The sequence below is a fragment of the Cuculus canorus genome, chromosome 22 (genome assembly GCF_017976375.1).
Source record: "Cuculus canorus isolate bCucCan1 chromosome 22, bCucCan1.pri, whole genome shotgun sequence".
Lineage (NCBI taxonomy): Eukaryota > Metazoa > Chordata > Aves > Cuculiformes > Cuculidae > Cuculus > Cuculus canorus.
Genome location: NC_071422.1, coordinates 6563735 through 6583287, shown reverse-complemented (window position 1 = coordinate 6583287; position 19553 = coordinate 6563735). Strand labels below are relative to the sequence as shown.

Here is a 19553-nt window from a genome sequence, read left to right as displayed (position 1 = left end):
ATATCCTGCCCCGTATGGGCATGGAGTCACAAACCCGAAGGCATGAAGCAACACAGAAGGGAAAGATCTTTCAAATCGTCAAGCATGAAGAGGTCGTACAGGGCTCAATGAGCAGTGACAGCAGCGGCTCGGAGCCCAGCCCTGCCTGATGCCTTGGCTGAAGGCTGCTCTGGACGCTGCGCGTGGATGGAAGCGGGACGGCAGCCCAGTCGCAGCGCTGCGTTCCGCACATCTGCTCAGCGCTCTCTCCTCCCACAACATTTGTTAATTCTTACCAACAGCGGCTTTTTGATACTTCAGTTTTCTTCAGTGAAAACTACGTTTTCTGTAGAAATCCAATAATATCCTTGAAAAATGTACATTTTGCACCTTTTAGTGGAGCCTTGGATTGTGGAACGCTGCAGGGCTGCATCGCTCTCTGCAAGGCTCTCCCTGCTCTGTGGCCATCCGTACAGGCCCTCCAGGGAGGAGGTTCTGCCCCTTTCTCTCTCTCTTGTGAGACCTCATCTGGAGGATTGGGTCCAGTTCTGGAATCCTCAACATAAGAAGGAGGTGGAGCTGTTGGAATGGGTCCAGAGGAGGCTATAAAGATGATCAGAGGGCTGGAGAACCTTCCATAGGAGGGCAGGCTGGAAGTTGGGGTTGTTCAGCCTGGAGAAGGGAAGGCTCTGAGGAGACCTTATAGCGACCTTCCAGTACCTGAAGGGGCTACAGGAGAGCTGGAGAGGGGCTGTTCATAAAGTCTTGGAGTGACGGGATGAGGGGGAACGGGTATAAACTGGAGAGGGGCAGATTTAAACTGGACATTGGAAAGAATTTCTTCATGATGAGAGTGGTGAGACACTGGCCCAGGTTGCCCAGAGCAGTGGTGGCTGCCCCATCCCTGGAGGGGTTCCAGGCCAGGTTGGATGGGCCTTGGGCAGCCTGAGCCAGTGGGAGGTGTCCCTGCCCATCACAGGGTGTTGGAACTGGATGGTCTTTAAGGTCCCTTCTAACCTAAACTATTCTCTGATTCTCTGAGACACAAGGGTCTCTTGGTGGCCACTGCTGCTTCACCCCCATGGCCCCTCACTCACCTGCTTGAGGATCTGAGCTGCCATCAGGTGGCTGCAGTCAAAGATGATGCGGAATTCCCTGCCCCGCTTCATCTCCTTCAGCAGCGGGCGAGCATCGTCCGTGTCCAGCGGGAGTTGGCGGATTTTCAGTCGGATATTATACCTTGATGGGGCCATGATGAGCTCTTGCAGTCGAATAAGGCCTTCGGGCATTGCACAAAGACAAACCCACAGTGTTACAGCAAAGTCTGCCTCTGCCCTGCAGGCTGGGCATCACAGTAAGTTCTTTCTATCTATATTATTCTATGGAATGCAGTCAAGGCTTTCCTCCCTCCCTCAAATGGCCATTGCTAAAGGCGCATCGAAGCCAACATGTTATGTGCCAGTCGTTAAACCCCTCAGCTGCCTCCAGAGCAGTTGTTTTACGGCAGAATGGCTTTTCTTGGTGTTTCTCTGCTGTCCCTACTTCCAGCTCTGGTAGAGCTGCACTAGGTTGGAAGAGGAGAATAGCAGATTGGTCCTAAACTTCGATATCTCTGGGATCACAACATTTTTCCCTAAGCAAATATGCCCTTGAGAAAGGGCACACTGTGATAATCCGCTGTACAACAGATTAAAATCTGCAGTATTTACTATGCACAAAAGCAAGAGGAAAAAAAATGAATGTGCGCATAGATTTATGAATAGTTCGTAAGGGTCACTTAATCACAACTTGCAACTTTCTTGCTACCCTTAGAATTGATTTCTTTTTTATGCAGAAGATACAAAGCCATGCTGGATGCAGCTGAGCGTTATCGGTATCTAATGTAGCAAGAAGAAATTCAGCAAAAGCCAATTGCAAGCAGAAAAAAAAGCGCGTCCCTCTGCGTAGTGGAAGAAATACATTAGAATACACCACGAAGGGAACATACTGTGACCCACATTTGCAAAACAGCAACGTCAAACTGTGTTCTCATCAGCCCTCCCCTAAAGAAACCATTTGGTTCAGTGGAATTGGGTTGGACAGGCTACCCAACGCGTCTTTTGTTTTTGGGGGTTTTTATGTATAGTGCTGTGCTGTGCGGCGCTTTGCTTTGTTTAACCATCAACCAGCTTGCTTTACGGGATAAACTTTGTCAGCTCTGCTTTATAGAATTAGCCAGGAAACAAAAAACTTTCCAGATCCGCTTCTGTTTTCAGCTGCAACCTCAATGGTAGCGCCAGAGCAAGGGCTTTCCTTGTGTAGGTGGGCACCGCGGTGCCAAAGACAGCTGAGCTGAGCCAGATCCCACCATAATTAATCCTCCTCGAGCCCCTTTGTCAGCTGGAGTGGTGCTGAGCGTTACCCACGTTGTGAATTAAATGCTTCAGGAAGGATCCCAGGGCTTTGCACAACACTGACTGCTTGGGAACCGGTGTGTCCCCACGCACGGATCGCTGCGTGGAGTGGCATTTTGCTTTTATAAGGGTTCATTAGAGTTCCTAAATGGAACCTACAACAAAAAAAATATCCTGATTCTACCTTTAGACCCCTCCTTTCAAGGCTCTGTTTTACCTACCTGTACTGTCATCGTAAACCACCGTGGCTGACCTCCACTTCAAATACTGCACAAGGTCCAGGATGGCATGGCTGAGGGAGGCATAGTCGGGATACAGGTTGACATAGAAACTGTCCTTGTTATCTAACGGGTGATGCTTCCATCGAAGCTGTATGTGGGGCACTTCCAGGGCATTGCAAATCGACTGGACGGCGTTGGTACAGGAGCCTTGGGAAGGTCCGAATATTGCTACGACCCCCAGAGCGAGCTGGTCACAGGCTGGAAAAGGAAGGAAAGAGAAGGATGAGGCCAGAGGAGTGTGGGTCAACCTCCTCATCCCACCTGGCAGGGCAGCGGGGGCACAGACTCCTTGCTGACCTGGACCACAGAGCAGTGGACGGACAGACAAGCACTAAGAGCAGCACAGATATTACATCATTTTGACAGTGAAGAGAGGCAGAGGAGGAATTGTGGTAGGGGAGAGGTCTGGACCATGGTTAGGGGCACAGGGATGCTTCCAGAGGAGGGAATATTGCCTGTTAGAAAATGCCTGAGCCACCAGAGTTGTGAAAGAAACACCCCGAGTTGCTCAGAACTGCCCTGACAAATATGTTTTTCTATTAATTTTAGCATATATATTTGGGGCTGCGGTTTGAAGGGGAGGGGAAAAATACATTTTTCAGAGGAAGAGGAACAGATCATTTCTCATCTGCCTCTGCAGGTCCTTCCAACCTGAACGCCAACGCCCAGCACAGTCCGTTGGAGCTTTGTGACAGCTACATTTCATTAACAGATTTTAGGAAAGCAACTGCTCCGAGACAGAGTGGGGCAGGAATTCAGGGAGCAGCTGAGGCTCACAGGTCCCCCCAGACCTGCTCACATCCCTGGGGCAGATCCGGTGTGCTCCACTCCTGTCCCAGTGCAACTTCGATGCTCCCGGCTGAGCATCTAAGGGCTGAGGAAACCTCAACAAAACAGCCTTAAAAAGGGACAGTGGTGCCTGTGGGCAGATATTCCCTCTCTCTGGTGACGCCCTTCATATAACTTGAGTTCAGGCATCGGGTTTTGGTTTCTCCCAGACCATAAACAAACTCAAGGTCATCAGCCCCACAGTCTTTGCTGTGTGCTCCCAGTTCTTCCCTCCCCTTCAGTAATTCAAGGGGGCTCCTGCTGTCAAGTAATGAAAAGCGATTGTCGGTTAGGACAGAATTTCTACACTAGGGATGTTCAAACTGTCAGGGATACAATAAAATAAACAAAAGCATGGCCTCCAGACCTTTGCTTAGGATTAGAAGCAGCCACTGAAAGGAGGTTTGTGAGGTTTGTAGAGGCAAAAAAGAACAGTTGGTCCCCTTACATTAACGTGTCTCTGGAAGGTCAGCTCCTGGAGGACCTCTCCTCTAGATCTAGGGCAAAATGAGCTGCTGGGTCTCAAGCCAAACCAAGTCTTTTCTTCTGATTAAATGGCCACAAAGCTGCTAAGAAGTGTGCTGCGATTTTACCTTTCTTAGTTGCTTCAAAGCTGTCATGGAAGTGTATCCTCTGAATGTCATAGGTTAGGGTTGTATTAGGCAGCAAAGTTCTGTTTCTGTTAATAATGTTGGCAGAAAACCTGAAGGCTTGCTCCTCAGCGCTCATCACCTGGGTATTGGGGCCATCTGCGTACTCAAAGATTCCTCCTGCAAGACAAGGCAAAACCAGCGTTAAGCCACATGAAGTTTGATTCATAATCTTATATATCAAGGGCGAGAAAACTCTTGGAGAGAGCTGTGATGTTTGCAGGCTGGACGATGCTCACTCCAGGATATTTCCTGGACTGAATAAAAGTGTTAAAACATTTGGGGGTTTGTTACATGCTAGTCCGCATTCAGAATGGCAGCTTTTCAGGGAAATAGGGAACAAATTGAAAGCTTGGAATATTTAGAATCATCGAATCCTGGAATCCTTAAGGTCGGAAAAGACCTCTCAGCTCAACCGTCGGCCCAACTCCCCCGTGCCTACTAAACCATCGCCCTAAATGCCACATCTATGTGTTTTTTGAACCCCTCCAGGGATGGAGGCCCCACCCCTGCCCTGGGCAGCCTCTGCCAATGCTTCACCACTCTTTAAATGAAGAAATTTTTCCTAATATCCAGTGTAAGCCTCCCCTGGCACAACTTGAGGCAGTTTCCTCTCATCCTATCACTTGTTACTTCGAAGAAGAGAGAGAAGAGTTTTTATGAGACAGATAAGTGGCTTCCCATAAAACTTTAGGAGCAGACCCTGGGAAGTGAGGGCAGGCATATTGCTCAGCTGCAGAGATGCTCCAGGTTTGTGCTCAGTAGAGGGACTGCAGTATAAAGTTAGCACTCCCCTTCCTTCTGTGCTACGTAGGATTCCTCCCCACCTTAGAATCATAGATTAGTTTGGGTTGGGAGGGACCTTAAAGATCATCCAATTCCAATCCCAATCCCCTGCCATGGGCAGGGACACCTCCCACTGGATCAGGCTGCCCAAGGCCCATCCAACCTGGCCTGGAACCCCTCCAGGGATGGGGCAGCCACAACTTCCCTGGGCAACCTGGGCCAGGGCTTCACCACTCTCATGGTGAAGAAATTCTTCCTTATATCAAGCCTAAATGTGCCCCTCTCCAGTTTATACCCATTCCCCCTCTTCCTTTCACCACAAGCCTTTATGAACAGCCCCTCTCCAGCTTTCCTGCAGCCCCTTCAGGTACTGGAAGGTCTTCTCCAGGCTGAACAACCCCAACTCTCTCAGCCTGTCCTCCTATGGAAGGTGCTCCAGCCCTCAGATCATCTTTGCAGCCTCCTCTGGACCCGTTCCAACAGCTCCATCTCCTTCTTATATTGAGGATTCCAGAACTGGACACAATACTCCAGGTGAGGTCTCACCAGAGAAGAACAGATGGATAGAATCACCTTGTCTGCCCACCTCCAAGTCCTCAAGCAGGAGGCGGGCAGCGCAGCACTGCTACTTGCCATTTTTAATGCCATTTTTTAGTGCCCTTCTCATCTTTTACTGTTCCTCATGTTTAGTTATCCGAGTTCTTAGTTCAGACCAGCAGAGACTTCTGAATTTGCCTACCCTGCAGCTTATCTGCTCAATAATGCACATCTTGAATGCATACTTGCCCGTGTTCAAAAGTTGTTAATGCCATTACACCTCCCCAAGGGCAACAAGCTCATGTCCCAGTATCGCTGCCTTTCTTGGCTCTGTATCTGTGAGCCTTGTCCTCGGTTCCCCACTGACAACCGCTCTAATTGAAGTGACTCAGTGCAGGCGTAAATTATGTAATTGCATGTCCTTGTCTCCGAGATGCAGGCACCGTCCTGTGCCCCGTACACTACTGCAGAAAGACACATAAAGCCTGCTCTATCTTATTAAAAAGTAAACCAAAATAATTAATGGATGAGCGAGATAAGCAACTGCAATTGGTACCAGATGGTCTCTGGGTTCATTAGCAGAAGGAAAATCTTCTTCGATTTAAGGTAGACCTAAAATGTTTTGTTATAGACAACAGATGTCTACTCAGCTCTCTGAGTTTTCAAGTAACTGCATGAGTTCTTCTCCAGGAGCCAGAACACGTTATGGTTTATTTGGCAATTTGGTGTAAGCCAAAAATGCCACTTTGGGAAGAGCCAAGGCGACGTTTCTCTTGAGAGCCAAGCTCTGCGCCTCCTCGCAAGGACACTGCCAAAACCACCGGCTGGGTGAGCCACAGTATCCACGCTGGGAGACTTTCACAGCGAGGGTGCAAAGAAAGGTGCAGAAAGGCTCTGGCTTTTCTACTCCCAATGGCTCTGGCAGGTGGTTAGAAATGCTCTTTAAGATCCCTTCCAACCCAACCATTCTCTGATTCTAAGTCACTTCCCTCCTCTTCCTCTGCAGACTTTGTGCATCCCCAGCTGTGAAGTGAGTGATGGGACTAACTTACACTCCTAAACATCCAAAAACATCTGAGCTGTTCACTGTGTGTCTGTGGTAGACAAAAATTTGACTGATCTTGGAACCAACTTGAATAATAGGGGAAAGAATAAAGAAAAGAGAGGGTGAATACTCATTTTGGAGCCCATTTCAGTCCCATGTGGTCTTCTGACCATGTCTGCAATCTAGAATGTCTAGTGGTGTAGACAGGAGCCTGGCAAAGATGTTCAAGTGCCTCATTCTCATTGGATCATGACAAAACATTTGGTTATTGACTAGTGCAAGGAAAACTGTTTATCCTTATCAAAGTTCGCATGTGCTGGTAGCTCAATCTAACTTTCATAGAGCAAGGAAAGAACATACACAATAAAAGAATCAATAAATAAAACTAAAGTGAGTGTGACATTCATCCCTGTATTTCTTTTCAAAGCTTTACCGTCCAGGTCATTTTAGCAAAGGATTTTTGTTTTCTAGCATCATCCTACAGTGATAACTGGGTTCATGTTACACTGATTATCACCTAGCTGACGTTCAGGCTTTCTCCCAGAGCTTTCAGGATTGCTTTGTAGAGTGTCTTATGATGATAGAATATAGAAGGGACTGGGTATGTAGATTATTGGTGTTTGATCCCAAATAAATTCGCATTCCAGACATCCATCTGGATGTAACAGGCTTTTTGACAGCCAATACTTTGAATTTAGTGCCAGGCAATGAAAAAGCAAGGCAGGCACAAGTAATGGGTTTTTGGCTCTGCTGCTGGGCGCTATGTTGGGACAGTGTGAGATCTGCTGCGGTTGCTAAGGTGTCGAAGAGCAGCCACCACATGCGGGAGAGCACCTGACGGCCAATTCATGGTGCAGCCAGGCGTGCTGAGCACAGCCCCGTCCCTTCGGCAGCGTTCCCTGCTCCCAGGATCGCATGCTGCCATCCCTTTGGCTCATGTGCTGCTCCTTCAGAGATGTTCACTCTGATCATTATTTAAAGAGCCTAATAACCGGCTTGAAACAGTTGATTAATGCATAATCTTCATCATGATTACATAGCATAACTGGCATTAATTTGAAAAGCCACCTAATTAGGAAAATAATTGGTGCAGCTTTTCCATTTGAGCAAAATGGAGACGCTCAGCTTGTACTGTTGAGATCGAGGGATGTCACATCAGCTGGCTGAGCGTCGAGCTGTGGGGACCCCTTGAGTCCCCAGCAGCCCTCCATGAGAAGGATGAAGCAACGCAAAGCTGCTCGACCTGGTGGCAGTAACCTCGCTGTGATTTTCCTCTTATAAAAATATAGGAAGTCAACGGGCTATAAAAAGTCAACGACAAAACAGTTTCCACTTTTATATGCCACCTATAAACACGTTTCATCTGAGACAGTAAAACTAAAGGTCCTTTAACGTTACTGTCTGTCTCTAAACCACCTCTCCCCCTGCCCTGTTTTTGAAGTTATTTCAGATGTCCTGGAGATGAATGGGTGCTGCTCCCTGGCCTTGGTGTAACGTCCTTTTCCCAGTATTGCCTCGCTCTGTTTGGATCCCCTTCCTTCTTTCTTTACCTCCTGTAGCTTTGCAGATAGATAAAAGATGGACGTGCTGAGGTCTGTCACACTTTGTAACGTCCTCCTGATGTTTGTGAAAGTATTTGCTGCCAAATTTGTCCAAGAAGGGCCCATCCTGCTTCTTTGACCAGTCAATATAGCCCAGACACTGCCTGCTGCAACACCATTCATTCAACACTGTTGAGTCAACTTCATGTTGAGTTTCTTGGCAAATATGCTTTAACCTGAAAAGCCTTCTTTTTATGCCACTTTTGCACAGAGCCTTTAGTGCAATGAGACCCAGGTCTGTAGGAGAACCTACAATTATAGAATCATTTGGTTGGAAAAGATCTTTGAGATCATTGAGTCCAACCATACCTGTCCACTACTAAACCATCCCTGAGCACCTTGTCTGCCCGGCTTTTAAACCCCTCCAGGGATGGGGACTCCACCACTGCCCTGGGCAGCCTCTGCCGGTGCCTGAGAACCCTTCTGGTGGAGAAATTTTTCCTAATATCCCATCTAAACTTGCCCTGGTGCAACTTGAAGCCATTTCCTCTCAATGAGGTCTCACCTCTGCCTTCTTTTCTCCAGGCTCAACAACCCCCGTTCCCTCAGCTTCTCCTCAATAAGACTTGTGCTCCCGCTCCTGATGCATAAACTGCCCATATCTTCTCAGGTGGGAAAGGGGCAAATGCTATCGACCACTATCACGTACTTCTACATCATTTTTGATGGAGTTTTCCATTACGTCTGACTTCTTGGATTTTAAATACCAATCACCAGGCATGTTCAATGATTATGTCTTTTACCTTTAAAGCAGGCTAATTGCTCTCCAGAGAATATCAATCAGCATATGGGAAAACATACTAATTAGAATCAACCTCATGTCTGATTATCGTCTATTATTCTAGTTGATGACCACTAATGTTACTGCTGAGGTGGAGACGTTTAAAATATGAAAATGAGAATTGAAGACAAATGTCTGAAACTGCCTTTTACAATGAGACCAGAAGAGCGATTGTAGGGATGGGCCATGGGAAGGAGCCGGGACATTTCCCCCTTGTCCTGTCACTCCATGCCCTTGAAGAAGTCTGTCCCCAGCTTTTCTGGAGCCCATTTCAGTAGTGGAAGCTGTTCTATGGTCTCCCTGGAGCCTTCTACTCTCCAGGATGAACAACCTCAACTTTCTCAGCCTATCCTTGTAAGGGAGGTGCTCCAGCCCTCATCTCATCTCATCTCATCTCATCTCATCTCATCTCATCTCATCTCATCTCATCTCATCTCATCTCATCTCATCTCGTCTCATCGCATCTCATCGCATCTCATCTATCTCCATGGCCTCCTCTGGACCCAACAGTTCCATATTCTTCTTATGATGGAGATTCCAGAACTGGACACAGGACTCCAGGTGGCATCTCATGAGAGAGAAGTAGAGGAGGATGATGCTGGAAGAAGACCTTTGGAACCGTCCCAGAAAGGAGCCAGAATGAAGCCTGGTCAATGGGATGGGAATCCTTTTCCAGTGCTTCAGCTCATCCTGAGCTGTGGCTGGGCGGGCTGAAGGCAGTCAGAGTTATTTTTATCTTTATTGAAAGCTAAGTCAAGAAAGTCAAAGTATTTTAGGCTTTTCCTTTCTCCCCTCTTCCCCTTTTTAACAAAACAAACAGCTTCATTCTCAGGAAGAGAATTCCACCGGCCCCGCAGTGTGTGGTGTGATCTCTCATCTTTTACTCCTTATAAAATCACTGAGTTAGCTTTGAAGAACAACTCTTTCTGATAACACTTTTCTCTCCCCCGCTGACAGTGTTGTTAACACATTTAGACAGCTTTCTGACAGTCACTTGCCATGTGACATCCTGGCAGAAATACTTGTTTCGAAATAGCTGTGACTGAGGATGGAGCTCCTCCGGGAGCTCCTGCCTCCATCTCACAGCCCTCTCCTGCCCCAAGATCTATATTTTATGTGTTTTGGTTTGTTTTTTTCTCTGAGGTCACAAAACATCTTTCTTGTTGGGCAGCGGGGCTGGCCGTGGCGTGGCAATTTGTTCTCGTCTGATGGGCTCTGTTTTGGGGGCAATATTAGTGAACAGGGCAGTCAGGACCAGACACATCACTCAGTGCCTGCTCCCCCAAGATGCTGCTTGGTGGGTCCCTGAGGCAGGAGAGCCCTTCCTCCTCCAGAAAGGCTTTGAGAACTGATGCTTCTGCCCATCTGACCAGTCTGGTAGAGAGAATTTCACTGTCACGGTCCAGGTCCTTCCAGGGCAGGTGGTTATAGCAATAAAGAGAAATTACATAGCACTGGTGGGAAGGAAAAGAAAGCTCTCAGGAGCATGAGGCTATGCTCTGGGAGTGGAGCTAAAACTCCCAAAGATTCACCGTTGGCACGGAACCGTTACAATTTCAGAAGGTATTATATCAATGCAAAGAAAGCAGCAAAATCCAGAAGGCAATAAATATCACTGGAAAAAAAAACCCCACAACCGACCCAAAAAGGAAAATCAATGATAGATTTGTTCACAAGAAATCTCTCCTTCCACTTCTGCCAAGGAGGTGCTACTATAAAATGCTCCAAAGCTAAATGCAGCTGAAGCTGGAGTTGGTCCCTCCTTCAGCCGGCGTTGAGTGGAGTCCCCGTGGCTGACGTCGATGCCAGCTGGTGTTCTCCAAAAAGAAACAAACCCATCCTATACATCGATGAGGGAGGAAGGCAGCACTGAGAAGATGTTGGGGGCTCCTACTTTTCAACATCTGCTCAGTCGTCCTGCCTGGGAAGTCCCTGCACCCTTCCAACCACAGCATCATAGAATGATTTGGGTTGGAAGGGACCTTTACAGGTCATCCAATCCAACCACCTTGCAGGAGCAGAGACACCTTTAACTCAATCAGGGTGCAGAGAAGCAACCAGGGCAGTGGAGCCCTCTGTCCTGGTCCTCCCCAGGCTCCCATCCGATTGTCCTTCTCACACTGCGGCAGCCAGGGATGTAAACCCTGCTGCACGCCCATGGATGAACTCGGTGCAAAGACAGCAAACAGAACTTGCCAACTAATTGAAACAAACCTTCTGGGAAGGAACTGGAAATGATTTCTTAGGTCTGTCAGCGGGTTTCTGATTTTGACAGCACGACGGCGCAGCAAGATCTGAGTTCCTGTCCCCTTAAACTGCTACTGATCATGCATCAGCCTTGTCACTTCAGGGTGGCACTGCTTAATGTGATGCAGCACAGCCGCGTATCCAAAGCAATTTCAGGCTTCATAAACATGCATCACGCAAGAGAGCCCCGGTTGCAGGAATCTGCTGCTGCTCACAGGCCCAAGCTGTCCCCTGCCCGTGGAGATTTTTCTCTCTCTGGATGCTAATTGCTATAAACCCAAGAGGAGGATCTGATTCCAAACACAGGAGAAGGATTAACCTCAGAGTCGGCGTGTCTGGATTGCTTACACTCCCGCTGCCCGTATTCATTACGCATCTCTTTTGTAAGAATTAAAAAGGAATCGGGTCAAGCAGATGAGAATTTCTCTCCCAGCAGTTTCTCTGGCGCTCAGGGCCCAAGATATTTCCAGATGTATATTCCAACAACTGTGCACAGGGTTCTCTTTGTCTTCATAGACCAACAAAGCCCATGAGGTACCTGCCCAGATGGAAACTTCCCTTGTGTCTGAGATATCCTACAGTGAGACAGATGCACGTGGGACAGAGCCCCTCCGAGCTCTGTCTGCCCACTCCGATAGCCTTCCTGCGGGTTCCGGAGTGTCTGGGCTGAAACTGGTGGATTTGCTCCCTTCAGAAGAGGCAAGATGTGGGGTAGAGGAGACAGCTCTCTGCACTGAGCCTGCTGCAAGCTCGGAGAAAGGAGAGGTACAGGGGAACCATCGGTTCCTGAAGTGGTTGAGAGCTCTCCATCCCCCCATTATGATCAAAAACTGTGAAAATCATAGAAACATTAAGTTTGGAAAAGACCTCGAAGCTCATCCAGTCCGATCACCAGCCCAACACCTCTGTTCCTACTCAACCATGTCCTGAAATGCCATGTCTACATGTTTTTTTCAACACCTCCAGGGATGGAGACTCCACCACTGCCCTGAGCAGCCTCTGCCAACGCTTAACCAAAATGCAGATTTCTACCCCTCGTGGCAGCCTCTGCCCATATGCCCAGACTGCAGCACGGAGATGACTTTTAGAGGGGGACAGTCGTGCTTTCCAGTGCCTGCCTACAGCTTGGCTCCCCCAGCACAACTCCTATCCCTGCCGGGGTCTTGGTGGCCCCACAGCAGCCAGCCGAGAAGCTGGAAAACCAAGTAACACTCCCAGGACCTCAGATTCCACCACATTTTGCAGCATAATGAAAGGCCAGGTAGTTGCTGAGTAATGCCAAGAAAATGAATTCAAGCAGAAAATCAGATATGCAAACTGTGTGTGTCCCATACGGAGGGATTTTCCTGTCTGCCAGGACAGAAAGCCCGTCACAGCAGGCTGATCTATTCCCAAGAGACGTCGTCTCCCTTTTTTTTTTCCCCTCATTTTGATATTGAATATGCAAAATCCTGTTTCATTTGCACTCTATTAGGTACTCCATGTCACAGGGTTGACATTCTTCTCCTATGTATGAGCTGTTGAACAGATGAGCAGTCAAGTAGCAAAGAAATACATTATTAATGTTTCTGGTTAAATTAACGTGATTAAACCCACTGTAGCTAAAAAGTGTGTATCGGCACTAAGTGAGAAATGAATGGGACGTGGTGGATTGGGATGCGGATGGAGATGGTCTGGAAAGGACTCTAAAAGAAACCACTTGTTGGGTCCGTGCCCACACCGCTGTGGTTTTGTTCGGCACAGCTCATCCCATGGGGCACGGCCAAGCGTACGTTGAGAAGGGCAACAAAACTGTGAAAGGGATGGAGAACGAGCCTTATGAGAGGCGGGTGAAGGACCAGGGGTTGTTGAGCTTGAAGAAAAGGTGGCTGAGAGGAGACCTCATGGCTCTCTACAACTACCTGGAAGGGAGGTTGTGGTGAGGTGGGTACTGGGCTCTTCTGCCAAGTGACAGGATGAGAGGAAATGGCCTCAAGTTGCACCAGGGGACGTTTAGATTGGACATTAGGAAAGGTTTCTTCACCTAAAGAGTTCTCGGGCACTGGTAGAGGCCACCCAGGGAGGTGGTGAAGTCCCTGTCTCTGGAGGGGTTTAAAAGAAGTGTAGATGAAGTGCTCAGGGATGGTTTAGTAGTGGACAGGTACTGTTGGACTCGATGATCTCAAAGGTCTTTTCCAACCAAGCTATTCTATGCGTTGCAGCTTCTAGAAACAAACTTCGCCTCATTTGCAACTCCTACTCCCTTGGCCTAATTGGCAATGGTTCCTCTGCCACTTCTTTGAACGAGCTGTTCTTGTGTTGCATGTTTTACATCTGAGAAAGAGCATTTACCGCAGCAGCAGTGCCTAACCCTGACCAAGGGAGCGGATCAAAGCACTAATCTGAGATCAAAGGCCTTCAGCAGTGCTACAGCAGAAATAAATTAAGTTAGCAACAGATTTCTTCGTGATATTTACATTTTTAATTTGCATAATACATGATGAGAATGAAATGGGCATTTTTATTTTTTAAGCAGGTTCAATTAATTAAAAAAAAAGAAAAATCAGCATCATTATCTCCTAGGAATAGATTCCCATTGATAGAAGGGCAATGAAAATGCCAAGAAACTTAATTTAGCCAATATACAGCTCAAGAGCATCAGGGCAATCTCCACAAGTGACCAGTGGGTTGTGGCTCCAGCTGGAAGTGCCACAGCCACGTGATTTTTGAACCCCTCTGTGGATGGAGACTCCCGCAGTGCCCTGGGCAGCCTCTGCCGGTTCTTCACCGCTCTTTCAGGAATGAATTTTTTCCTAATATCCAATCTAAACCTCCCCTGGTGCAACTTTAAGCTGGTTTTTTTTCTCCTCCTATCGCTTGTTACTTGGGAGGGGAGACCCTCCTCATTCCAGCCTCCTTTCCAGGAGCTGCAGAGAGCCAGGAGGTCTCCCCTCAGCCTCCTCTTCTCCAGGCTAAACAACCCCAGGGCTCTCAGCCCCTTCCCACAATCCCTGGGCTCCAGCGCCTTCCCCAGCTCCGTTCCCCTTCTCCAGAGACGCTCTAGAAACTCAATATCTTTCTTGTACTGAGGGACTAAAAACTAAACACAGGATTCAAGGTGCAGCTTGCAAGCTTTGGGCTTGAATCGTTCTCACTATCAGATACCTCCCCAAAATACTTGGACTCGCTTTGATTTATTAGCAATTCTGATTTTTTACACGTGGGTTAGCCACAAGTGTGGAATAAAACCGCGGTATTTACCTGAAAGGAGTTACGAGAAAGCTGGGGAGGGACTGTTTACAGAGGCTTATGGTGATAGGATGAGGGGCAATGGGTATAAACTGGAGAGGGGCAGAGTTAGGCTTGAAATAAGGAGAAATTTCTTCACTATGAGAGTGGTGAGACACTGGAACAGGTTATCCAGAGAAGCTGTGGCTGCCCCATCCCTGGAGGGGTTCCAGGCCAGGTTGGATGGGGCTTGGAGCCCCTGATCCAGTGGGAGGTGTCCCTGCCCATGGCAGGGAGGTTGGAACTGGATGATCTTTAAGGTCCCTTCCAACCCAAACCATTCTACGCTTCTATTCATTCATGCCTCTGTATTCTGCCACCCTGCTGCCAAGAGGACCAACTTGGTTGGACCGTGCCCACCAGCGCCAGTCAAGGGTGATGCCACTTGGGCTTTCCCCTCCTCCCAGCAATGAGCAGCTCCGTCCCCACAGCTTTACTGAGACCCTGTAAACTCCAAAAACATGCCCTCGAAATCACCGATGACCAAATAAATCAGACATGCTCTGATGTCATTTTTATGGTCATGCTTTGGGCTATAAGTACATTTTAAACTGTGATATACAGGAGAAAAAAAAGTGTTCGAAAGCTTCATATTATTTAGGAGCTATAATACGGGGTTTAGGCAACACAGCTCTAAGTACATTTTTCTGTTGTGTTTTATTGGCCTGCGGTGTAATCCAGCACGAGGTGTGATGTCCATCTGGCACAAAGCTCGAGAGAAATATGAAGCAGAGGAACAAGAAGAGGAACACGACTGAAATAAATCCCGGCTCCTGCCTGTGATCGACTGAGTTTGTAACAAAACCTGCGGGATGATGACCTACTTCAGGTTTGTCTTTATTAAGTGCCGCGGAGCTCAGTGCTGGCTCCATGTCTCCCTGCACACAGTCTCCAATTTTGGACCCTCTTCCACTCACAGCGATTTGTTACAGACACCACAGCGGAGCTCTGGCCCAACCAGGCAAACATTCATGTTCCTGTCATGGCAGAGGGGTCAACTGGATGATCTTTAAGGTCATCCAAGTTAAGGTCTTCCAATCCAAACCATTCTATGATTCTGTGATTCACCTTTCCCAGCACAGACCGGGGCCGACTGGTTCATTTGGGAACATTCACTGTACACTGAACACCGGGTGTTGAAACTGAAACCACGTATTTTGGAAAAACAATTGCCAAACAGAATGGTTTGGGTTGGAAGGGACCTCAAAGCCCATCCAGTTCCACCCTCTGCCATGGGCAGGGACACCTCCCACTGGATCAGGGGCTCCAAGCCCCATCCAACCTGGCCTGGAACCCCTCCAGAGATGGGGCACCACCACTGCTCTGGGCAACCTGGGCCAGGGCCTCCCCACCCTCACAGGAAAGCATTTCTTCCTATTTTCAGACCTCAATCTCCCCTCTTGCAGCTGAAAACCATTCCCCTCATCGAAAGTTCCCCATCTATTTTCCTTCCCTGCTTCTTATTAGCTCCTTTTTTACCTCAGAATAGAAATATACCTGATATAAATATGAAATAGGTGTCCTGCAATGAAACGAAGCCTCACATAAAACTTCATCCCAATTAAAATTACAATTTTTGCATGTTAATTAACTTTTTAAATATTCATTGCTAAGCCCCATCTAATAAATGTTAATACCCACCTGGCATGTAGCATATAATATTAGACTTAAGAATTCTAAATCAAATCTTACACTTCATTTACACTCTAACCAAATACCGGCACTCAACTGATTGTTTCTCATTCTTATGATGATGCTTCCAAAAATCAGGGCCTTAAGTAAGATGATGCGTTGAATAGCAAATGCAGTTCTGCAAATATTATGACATATTGTTTGTCATCTGCCCTAAATATTTAACAGTCGAGTTTTACAAGATTTTTATGCCACCTGCTGAGAAGTTGCTCCTGAAAGATGCTGAGTTTGATTGATGCAATGGATTCCATTCAGGAGCTGATGATCCCAAACCCTTCTCAGGGTCTTTGCTGTTAGCGTCTTTATAAAAGAAAGCAAAGAAGAAGGTAAAAAAAAAATCCCCAACCTACAGAGTTCAAATGGTTTCTGCTTAATCCCATCTCTGCTCAACACAAAAACCTTTCTGCACGAGATCAAAGGTCTGTAATAGATTTTAACGGGTTTCCAAGGGGCGCGTGGTGCAAGGCTCCCAGTGATTAAACCGCCCTGGGCTGCTGGTGCTCAGGGGCATCTGGTGGTGGAATTGGGGCATTTGGACACCTATTTTAGCCTTCTGTTTTCCTGCTTTAATGTAGTTAAACAGAGGGAAAGCCTAGACATTGCCGGGGTGCGATGTTTGTTGTGCGTGACCGCAGCGGGCAGTGCTGGGGAGCACGGGGGATGCTCCAGGCAGGGTTTGGGGACCACGCTGGGATGTGCCCCACATCCAGCGTTCGCCAAGCTGCCCCAGGTGCTGCTCAGAGCCCTGGTTTGGTGAGATGAGGTTCTCCCTACCTGGGGTTGCTCAGTACTGACCTAGTGGCATGGAGGAAGCAGCAAACCCTGGTGCAGCCCTGGAGCCGGAGCATCCCGGGAGAGGGCGGCCACTGTATCTGCACAATCTGGTGTTTAGTGAGGAGAGAAAGCTCAAGAATATTTAGCAATTCCTTCACAATCTACCTTGACAAACGTCTTTTACGGTGGGAACTATCTGCCTAGAGCAAGCGTTTTCTAAACCTGCGGTGCTCACAGTTTTTTATGAATGGTTATTTTTCCTTCCTTTAATTATTTATTTATTTCCCCATCTCTTAATTGTCAATTCGGAATGTCCAGGGTAATTACAGCTGAAAGATGTGATGATTTAAAAGCAGCGCTTTATTCCGGGGAATGAAAGAAAGAAAGCGAGTGACAAAAGGGTCTGCGCTGCGCTGAAAAATGCTTTTCATTATTTTCCTGTCATCTGTACTCCCAATTTACAAACAGCTACACGCAGCTTAGGGGATGCAAAGGGATGCGCTGGGACCGCCTGGCAGCACAGCCACAAAGGGGTTTTATATTTCCCTAAATGATCAAAATCAGCTATTAGAAGTCTTTTCCGTCTCGTAAAAGAAAACTGAAGAAGAAACGTGAAAGAGCAGCTTGCGTGCAGCTGGGATCTGCCTGGGGCTGGGGCAGCGTGGCTGTGGAACGGCGTCCCCGTCACGCTGGTGGACACCCTGCCTGCGCCCCACCACGCTTCGTTGAATCCGTAGGATGGTTTGGGTTGGAAGGGACCTCAAAACCCACTCATTCCACCCCTCTGCCATGGGCAGGGACACCTCCCACTGCATCAGGTTGCTCCAAGCCCCATCCAACCTGGTCTTGAACACCTCCAGGGATGGGGAGATGTCTGTGCTTGTCCAGGATGGTTTAATCTAATATAAGCATGTCCAGAAAAGGGGAAGGGTCTGGAGCCCAGGGGTTCTGGAAGTGGATGAGGGACCTGGGGCTGTTTAGCCTGGAGAAGGGAAGGCTGAGGGGAGACCTCATCGCTCTGTACAAGTCCCAGAAAGGAGGTTGTTGTGAGTTGTGTGCTGGTCTCTTCTCCCAAGTAACAAGTGATAAGAAGAGAGGAAGTGGCCTCAAGTTGCACCGGGAAAGTTTAGATTGGATATTAGAAAATATTTCTTCCTTGGAAGAGTGATGAAGCCCTGGCAGAGGCTGCCCAGGGAGTCTCCATCCCTGGAGGGGTTCAAAAACCATGTAGATGTGGCAGCAATCCATTGGTCACATTGACAGAGCGGAATGTGTTTCGGTATGAATCGAGCCAAATAACATCCTAATGAAGCTGAATATTCATTATTATGACTAAACGAAGTGAATCACTAATTCAAGTGGGTAAATTATTAGTTTGGTAGCTCAGAAAAGGGGGAATTTGAAGTCCGTTCCAATTACAGAGGAGGTGGAATAGGAAACTTTATTAATAGATTCAAATCCAATTAAAAATGCATGTTAGTCATCATATAGTGCTTCACACCATTGTCATAAGGGACAATGGCTGTAACCGTACCAGTTTGTCGGCTCAGCAGTGCCCTAACAAATTCATTGTTCCCACCAAACCCCAAAGCTTTGATTTTGTGCTAATTCCATGATTTATCACAGTGATCACCGTTTATTTAATACTAAGGACACCATTTCCTCAACTAGAGCATTATGAATTACCCAGGATTATGCGTTCAGTGGCTCCTATTGATTCATGCAGAGCTAATTAACGAGATACATCACCCAATCATAACCATGAGCAATAACACATGCCTCGTTAGCACCAGCTGCTACAGGGAGGGTGGAAGGTGGGGTTGGGTCTCTGCAAGGGTTAATGGGATAATACAATATCTACTGATTGAAGGAAAACATCTTTTATAAACTCTTAAATAGGCAATGAAAAGCAGCACCTGCCAGAAGGCTGCTCACTAGGGTTGGGTCATTGGTTCCTTGCAAGTGTCCTGGCCTTGAAGTGGGAATTTCTGCTTGTCTGGGGCTGCTTCCAAAGTGGTGGAAGTGGCTGAGGAGCTGGAGGAGTGACCAGAGCACTAAGCACACCTGTGGGTCTAAGGTATGTTTGTTGGACTTAGATAAATGCTTTGTGCTATCTGAAGCTTCTCCTGTAGATGATTGGAGGAACTGGTACCTTCTACCAGCTCTGGAGCAGGGCACGGTTAAAGAGGCTTTCATGAGAATTAGGTTTTGGGCAGACACTTGGTAAAGACCTTGAAGGGAGCTGAAGTCTGGGAGCGTTTACTGCTGGGAGCAGAGCTGTGCTGCTCTTGGAGCTCAGCTCAGCCCCCAGAACTTGTTCCTCCACGTCACCATCTGAGTTCTACGTCTGCTGGGAGAGCGCAGAGTGAGAAGCTGCAGATCAGAACGCGAGAGGTAAGCTGACTGGCTTCCCTTGGGATACTGAATAATCCCTTACGTTCTTATGTATTTCCTGAAGTTGTTTGTTGGGGTTTTTTTTCCCCTGTTATTTCTTTCGTTTTAGGTGTATTTGTGCTTCCTTTGCAATGATGGTACTGTATAAAATTAACTGGGAGCAGTTCACTTGAATTCAGTAGAAAAAAACAATGTGGTATAAGTTCAGCAAACTCAAGAGGAAAGGGATACTTGTGAGTGGGAGATGCAAAAGTAGCTCAAAATATAGCTGAGCAGAATTAGACTTTTTAATTAAGAA

The 19553-nt window shown here is 47.5% G+C and overlaps 1 protein-coding gene across 1 annotated transcript in view; it reads right to left on the bottom strand.

The window, feature by feature from the left end:
• Positions 1-19553, bottom strand: part of GRIK3 (glutamate ionotropic receptor kainate type subunit 3) — a 136881-nt gene that overhangs the window by 58303 nt on the left and 59025 nt on the right. The window contains exons 2-4 of the mRNA XM_009567817.2: positions 4075-4251; positions 2594-2851; positions 1077-1258 (exon numbers count right to left, since the gene is read on the bottom strand). Coding sequence (XP_009566112.1) covers positions 1077-1258; positions 2594-2851; positions 4075-4251 — 617 coding nt within the window. The remainder of the gene's footprint in view (positions 1-1076; positions 1259-2593; positions 2852-4074; positions 4252-19553) is intronic.